The 8115-nt window shown below is 35.6% G+C and overlaps 1 protein-coding gene across 3 annotated transcripts in view; it reads left to right on the forward strand.

The window, feature by feature from the left end:
• USP33 (ubiquitin specific peptidase 33) overlaps positions 1–7598 on the forward strand; it is a 35435-nt gene extending 27837 nt beyond the window's left edge. For all 3 annotated transcript variants that reach the window (XM_058029985.1, XM_058029986.1, XM_058029984.1), the window contains exons 20-24: positions 168–249; positions 1550–1658; positions 3269–3371; positions 4096–4164; positions 6400–7598. In XM_058029985.1, the coding sequence (XP_057885968.1) occupies positions 168–249; positions 1550–1658; positions 3269–3371; positions 4096–4164; positions 6400–6557 (521 nt within the window). In that variant the 3' untranslated portion in view covers positions 6558–7598. The remainder of the gene's footprint in view (positions 1–167; positions 250–1549; positions 1659–3268; positions 3372–4095; positions 4165–6399) is intronic.
• The last annotated feature ends 517 nt before the right edge of the window (positions 7599–8115 follow it).

The following is an 8115-nucleotide window of genomic DNA, read 5'->3' on the forward strand; positions in this document are numbered from 1 at the left end:
GTCTCTAAATACAGTAATAGATTCTGCCTAGGTAAAATTTATTTAATGTAATTTCTCTGAATTCCTTGAAAGGTTCTGTTTGTTATTTATTTATGGACTTGTAACATAGTCTCCTCCCCTCACTAAAACCCACAAATGTTTTTTCATTGTTTTTGTTCCTTTTGCAGGTGTTCCTCCACACAAAGCTAACTTCATAGAGGACCTTGTTGTAATGCTACCTCAGAATATATGGGACAATCTGTACAGCAGGTAAGTTTGGAGCTGTAATTGGGAAAAATCCAGTGATAGTTTGAGAACCAAGCATCAGACTTTAGAATTAGTGGCTCAGGAAAAAGACAGCCCTCTGGGCACCCAGCTGAGTGAAGGGGCTGCAAACAGCCAATTTATATCATTTCCTTATGCAAAGTAAAAGACTGCAGAGAGTAGTGTGTTATTGGATTAGTGCTTCAATATTAAAGCAATAAACATGGATGGTATGTATGAAATAACACAAAGTAGGTCAGCAAAAGTACACTTTGCAGAGGTTTTTTGAAAGAGCTCTCTGTATCAGCTTCCTGTTCTCTTGTTGGCTGCAGACAGCTTTTCTTTTATGTTGGCTTTGAATCCATAGCCTCAGCTGCCAGTACTGCTTCAAAATAACTTATATCTGAGTGTTCTGTGTTACTGCCCCACACTTTAATGTCAGTCAGGTTTGAGTGTTTGCTTACAAAGCAGGAATTCTTACAAGCTATGCCTTATTCCAAAGTAACAAAAAGCTGCAGAAGAGCTTTGCTGATGGCTTTCAACACTCTGTATTCCTCTTGCATGAAATATTTTTAGCTGTCAATTTCCTGCCACCTGAATGATACATCTGAGGGTTTGGGGAGTTTTTTATTGATGTTTTAAAGTTTTGGTGCACACAAGTAAAAAATACAAACAACGGTATTTGCAGTTTATTTCCCTTTTCCTAGATGTACTGGATTTTTCTTCCATTATCCATTTTCTGTATGTAAAAATAGCCTTCACAGGAGCAGTGCCCCTGCAGACTTCCATGGATATAATTTCACACAAGAAAAACCTGAGGGAAGGGTCAAGAATAACCTATTAAGAACAAGACTATAAATAAGTTTATAGACTGGGGTCAGGGAGGTAGCAAAGCTAATGAGGAGTCTGCAGTGGGATTTAGGAACATGTTTAAGACAGAACTGGCTGGAATTTCCATAGGTTGTTTCTTAGAATAGAATTAGAATCTTCTTTGGTAAAATCACGCCTGGTGTATTTTGAACAATACTTGCTCACTGACATGTTTAACTATAGCATCTCCTTCTGAAGTCTGTGATGAGTTTGAGATGGTTTGTGCTGGCATGAGGCAGTCAGAACTTGCAAGATGGTCTTAGGATGGAGAACAGAATATTACTAAGAAAATAAACTATGGCTATTGGCATCACTGTGACTGGCATGTGTCAGCCTTCTGTTCATACTAACATTTGCCACGTCTGCAGGTGCATGATCTTTTTACATGATGTTTTCCACAAGGCTGATTGTTTGGGGTTTTTTACTTTTTCTGCAGATATGGAGGAGGACCAGCTGTTAACCATCTGTATGTTTGTCACACCTGCCAAATAGAGTCTGAAAGAATTGAAAAAAGAAGGAAAAATGAATTGGAAATGTTTATACGGGTAAAACAGTTCACATTTATCCATTCTGCTACTGGCCAGCACCTGACATTCATGACTAGACCCAAGGGCTTACTAGAATTGCACAAGGGATTCCTGTAACAAATGGACTTTATTAAATATCTCTATACCTGTATACCACCCCACCTCTCTTAATGGCAGCAGTAGTGTTCTTGTGAAATCCCAGATAACTCTTAGGTGAAAATGTACTTAGAGAAAATTTTTCACGTATTTCTTAAATTGCTTTTTTATAGTATGGAAACAGCCATGTGAGCAGTTACACTGCCAGTGCTCTGTTCTGTGCAGCCTGCTATGGTTTAAGTGTAATAATACTGTGCCAAGAAAAATTTAAGTGAAATCATTAGTTCTAACTTTAAAGAAAAGGCATTAGAAATATAAACAAACGTAAGTGATTCAGTGTGAAGTAAATATGTTGGTATTGTCATGGATCTGTAAAATTAATATCAAGGAGCTACTATATTTTCCCTGGTTAGAGGATTATGTGCTTGAGTCTGAATAGTAAAATAACTAGAGGTAATGATTTTGATGTTCTTAAACCAAAATGTGTTTTGAAGTTTTCATTGAAAATAGCTGCAGAGATACTGGAGTTCCATTTCTGCTATCTCAACTCATGAAAGGAAGAAAAATAGAACTGACTCTGTTTTTTCAGTTCTGTTTGTCCTTTAATCATGCTTCAGAGATTCTCATATTTTCCATGTTTTTCTAAAATTTTTAGAAATTTTCATTACTCTGGATTATCGTGGGATAGAAATTATTATTCATGACATTGAGTCAACCCCATTTGCTTTTTAGCAGTCAGTGTCTTCCCAGTAAAAGCAGTGATTATATGTGCACTGTTGTGCAACTATTGTTACTGGTTAGTACACAGAAAATTCTATTGTTCTCTATAAAGATGGCTTTAGGGAATGATTGCAACACTTACTCTATATGAAACTTCAAGAAGTTGTGTTGATGCTTTAGGTTTATGACTTCAAAGGGGAAGTGTAGCTGTGTTATTACAGAGCTAAAAAGATAATGGTTTGAAGGTTTAAGTGACTTTTTGCTTGTTTCTTCATAACGTTGTAAAAAGATCTGTAAGTCATGAAAAATCCCAGTGTGTTAGTTCACTGTGCCTTGCTTGGAATTGTAGTGCCATCTGCTCAGAATACTTGAGGAAAAAGAAACACAGATGAAGATACAGTTCATCACACAGAGAGTTTTCCATAAAATTATGGAAGAAGATTTTCAAACCACTTTCATTTTACAAAAATAAGATCTCTGCTTTTTTTGCGACTTGAAAGTTCAGCCTTCACAGTAATTATCTATTAGTGTTTGATGAGTAAGCACTTGTGCTTAAGAAGAACTTGTTGCTGTTTTTAGGAAATAAAAGTAATTTCTCAACAAAACAGTAAATCAGCTATTAATATGAAGGTTATCACTGCTTCAGAATCTCATCTCACCTGTTCACTAGGTGTTTACTTTTTTTATGGTCAGTGATTCTTTAAAATGTTCTGTTACAGTGTAATGGTATGGTGTTAGCACAGTTCAAAGAATTCAGTAGTTTAAAGAAATGAAAGGGCAGAAAACCAGAGGTTTTTTTTTTCTCCCTGTAGCTTAATAGAGCATTCCAAGAAGAAGAATCTCCATCAACGTTTTACTGCATCAGCATGCACTGGTTCAGAGAATGGGAAGGCTTTGTAAAGGGTAAAGACAGTGGTAAGTTGTGCTCCATTTCAAAATCTAGGTAATCTTCTGTTGTATTGTTGTTTGTTCCTGCTTTGGTAGAAAACTGTAGGAAGAGCAGATAGCAAAGGCAAAGAAAGCTTTTAAATATCTAAGCACAGGTTTTATAGGTTACAATGCATCCAGGTTACAGAACATAGTAAAATACTTTACAGCAGTGGGATAATGGGATGGTGTTGGGAGGAATGTTGCTTGTTTGCAGGATGTTTGCTGTTAGTGGCAGCAGGAAAATTGGCTCTAAGCACAGGAGGGAATGGATTTTGTTGTGCAAACTGGTGGATGATGCTGCAGCTTCTGGAGGAAAGGTGATCTCGTCAAATGTAAACTCAGCTCAGTAACAACTGTACTGATGTCAGTTTAGCTGACTTTAGATGCCTCTAAAGTTTTAAAATGGAAACTGATAAATTGTTCTACAATCTTATCAGAGTGTGCTCTGGGATAGCTTTGGTAAGGGTAAGAATTAGGATTAATTTGTGTTTTATGTTGCTTGAAGACTTAACTGTAATCAGGAATGCTTTGGAAAACTTGCTCTTAATTAAAATGTGATTAGCTTTTAACAACTTAGAATGTACTGTTAAACTGTAGAAGAACAAGCAGTAAACAAATGATCTGTTTTTCCTTTCCTTTGCAAATAGAACCTCCAACCTGCTGTTTGTTTTCAGCTCTCCCAATTTTAATAATTTTTCTATTGCACTAGATCCTCCTGGCCCCATTGATAATGCTAAGATTGCAGTAACAAAATGTGGCAATGCTGTGCTGAAACAAGGTAGGTGTCCAATATTGCTGCAGCCTTATGCATTTGCTGGAAGTTTGGGAAATTTATGATTTTTAAAAATTTATTTATTGTTACAATAAAATGAATGGCAGTTTCTAATTAATCTGTGTTGTGCCCATTTTTGGGTAACCATTTTATTCTTAAAATGAAGAATTACTATATGCAATAGACTAATCCAAGTGCAGTTGAGAGTGTAGGAGGTGTTTCAAGAGTAACTTGAAAATGGAGAAAGTGTGCTTTGGCTTTGCATCACTTGGTTTGATGGGGGTTTTCTTAACAAAATTGGGAGACTGTTCTATATCTGTATGTAGTTATTTGAATCTTGAAACCTAATTTGAATAGAAAAACATCTCACAGAGAGAGAAAAACCACTGTACATAAAGTCTGTTGCTCATTTTTCTGCAAGTCATTTGATCCTGTACATTGCATGTTAGTGAAGTTTTTGCAAATATACAGATTTCTTCATTAATCTGCAGATTTAAATGCTCAATGTCATTTATTTGGAATTCATAGCTACAGAGGAAAACATTCTTATATGTCCTGCTTTAGGAAGTCTTTAGACTTTCTAGGAAGCTTTAAATTCATTGCAGCTCAGCCTAAAAGAAGAATCTGCATCAATAAGATTAACATTTATTTCACTGGATTTTTTCCCAATTTTGCTTAATGCCTCAGCATACACTAGATATACCAATAAACCTACCATAAACCTCACCAACTGTAGAATGTCAAGAGTTTATTTTAAAAACAATGAGTTTTGGGACTCATGAGTTTTTTAGTGCATTTTAATGATTTAATTAATTGAATCAATTTGAAATGTAATTAAATTTGAAGCAAATTGGCCAGTTGTTGGTTTACTTTCAGCTACATTGGTACGAATTAGAGCTTGTGTAGAAATAAAAACGAGTAGGATGTAGAAAATCTTTCTGATAACTTGTAAGAGGTGGGAATGCCCCTAAATAGGGTCCAGTACTACACATTTCTGTGACTCAGTGCCTGAGTTCACTGTGCCTGTTCAGTTTAACCTGACTGGCTGCAGTCTGGATGAGTGAGTGAGTGAAGATCTACTCCTGTGCCTGCAGAGGTGGAGTTGTTTCTTGAGAGCCTGAAGGTAAAAGAGTAGAAGTGAGGCATAACATCAACAGTACTGGCATGGGATCTGCATGGTGACTTCCAGGGGAAGCTTTGCATAGCTGAGTTTGTGTAGCTAAATAAACATGCAGCTCTTTGTACCCTTCCCCTTTAGAAACTCTAAACATACAAAGCACCACTGCAGCAGGTGATGAGGACAGAGAAGTACAGGAGGTAGGAGGAGAAGTTTGTAGGGCTGACTTCCTTTTTTTAAAGTATGAGGGTGCTGAAACAAGCTTAACAAGACAAATTAATAATGTCTAATAAGGCTGTCAGGGAAAACTGTCAAGTAGGGTTTTGATTTGCTAAAAGAAAAGAAGGCTTATTCTGGTAGAGCAGAAATGTGATCTCTCTGTGGGTTAATGTGAGGAAATCACTCAGTATCTGACAGATCATTGTATTAAAACTTAGAGGGGGGATGTGCTGATGCATCTTGTCTTTGCCACTGGAAAAAGTTGTGGACAATCAGCAATGCTTGTTGGATGCTGGTTGAGACAGGAGACAGACCTCTAGCCAGAGCATGGGATCATAAGCAAAGACTTTAACCAGTGAATGAAATCAGGCTGACCCATCAGTGCTACAGGAGCATTGCTGGAGCTCTCATTGTCCTAATAATAGTCCTTTGTCTCTGGGAATTTCACTGTGCTTCTCATACTTTTGTTCTTTAATATCAGTATTAATTTCTGTGCTGAAGCAAGAATCTTGAGTCCTTGAACTTTACTGTGTAAGTGACGTGATTGATGTCCTTATAATAATATGAGTCATTGTTTCCTGAGTCCCAAGATTTACTGGCTGTGAGCTTGATTGGTAGATATTAGATAAGATATTTATCATAGAATTTGCATGTGTTTTCTGCAATTACTGCATAATTTAGAGCAGATAGTTGTAAGAATCAAGAAGTACAAAACTAACACAAAATAGGTAATTGGGTTTGGCAGCTGGTGCAAGATAAAGCAAAAATAAAGGTTATGGTGTTAAATTTGGATCTGAATGCTTACATTTTTAAATTTTAATCTGGATTTTTTTTCCATTTTGTATCTGTTCTGGACTTAAATCAATAAAGATTTAAATAGTAATTAAATTTTAAAAATTTTTCAGGTGCAGATTCTGGACAAATATCAGAAGAAACTTGGAATTTTCTTCAGTCAATATATGGTGGAGGTCCAGAGATTATACTCAGACCGCCTGTTCCTCCAGTAGAACCTGATATATTGCAAACAGAAGAGAAGATTGAATTAGAAACTCATGGTCTGTAGCTATTGAGGAAAAGATGAACTTGTAAGGAATCCAGCTTCCTTACAAAATGCCCAAAACACATTCCTAAAAGTTTTATTCTCTTATGTCTGTTGGAGGCACAGCTCACTGGGCATTACATTAACTACAGAATAGTAAGTTGAAATATGTATTGCAATTTGTTTAAATAGCGACTGTTTCTCTGTTTTGGAAGGCATGTGGTTTGTACATTTTGGAATGTTTGGTCTATGGGAAAAATGTAATTTCTGAATTTTTTTGCTAAGACTCAAAATCCTATTATATCCTTAGACTTGAAAAACAGGGACAAATTTTAGAGATGTTCAGTAACCCTTCTGATTCCTGATTGGGCTTCTGATATCTACAAACTTTTGCCTGTCTTAATTGTACAGTCTTGACAAGCCTAGGTATGTGAGGAGTATATTTTAAATGGACTGTGATCAAACATAAAGAAAAAGGATTTTCATTTCCTAAATGCTCAGGAAAAAATTGTCTTTTACTTTGCACTGTAAGTATATGAAATGGGTAGTATATAACATCCAAATACTTATTGTATTTGAGTGGCTCAAACATTAGGATAGACTGAATAATGGTTTAGTCAGCAAATGTCATAACTTATTACTACTAAATTTTACATCTTATTATAGTCTTCTGTAACTCTATAAACCTGGCTAGTGTCTTTAATAGTATATGTGGCAAAAAGATTTAGTCTTCTCTAGGGTAACATTTGAGAGCATGAAGTGTGAAATGTAAAATTATTATGGATATGAGTGATATAAATTTCAGAAAATTAAATTGTCTGGTCTCTTGAATTACATTCGTAAGCATTTATATTTGAAGGACTTTATTGTATTGTTAAGAATTTTCATTGGCATGATGACCTTTAATGTCAGAAGCTGGATAAAATGTATATATTGCAAAACTTTATTGAATGATTCATATTGGAATGCAGAATGACACTTGCTCATGTTTTTGCCTGATATTGTTACCAAATAAGCAGCATTATTCAAGACTGGATCAATAAAAAACCAAAATTAACTGTGGAATAGGTGGGGGGAGCTTTCCTACATGTTTTTCATTTATTATATAAATACAAAATCCTTTGAAGTAATGCTGTGGTACTGCTCTCACACCCATACAATTATTTTTTGACCATTTTAAGTTTAGACAATGATGTTGACAGTTCTAGCTCCAAAGTAAGAAAATGCTGACATAACCTTCCTCTGAATAATTCTATATGCAGTTTAAAAACATACTGGTTTGTATGACTTCATGCTATTCCAGTTCAAAAGTCATCTATAACAGCCCTAGAGAGAATATCCTCTAACAGTAAGTATTTGTAAATGTGATTTGATGTTAGGAGATAAAGCAACTTGAAGCTAATATCACATTGCCCCTGCAAAGCATCAAGTGCTTACTGCTGACTTGTGTTACTGATTAAGGTAAAGTTAACTTGCTTATGGACAGACATTAATAACTTGCTGATGTTGGCCTGTGAGCTACTGTCTGACTGTCTGATTTCAAGTCTATTTCAAGTCTTTTTTTTTTTTTTTTTTTTGGTAA

Source organism: Melospiza georgiana, chromosome 9 (assembly GCF_028018845.1).
Source record: "Melospiza georgiana isolate bMelGeo1 chromosome 9, bMelGeo1.pri, whole genome shotgun sequence".
NCBI classification, from domain to species: Eukaryota; Metazoa; Chordata; class Aves; order Passeriformes; family Passerellidae; genus Melospiza; species Melospiza georgiana.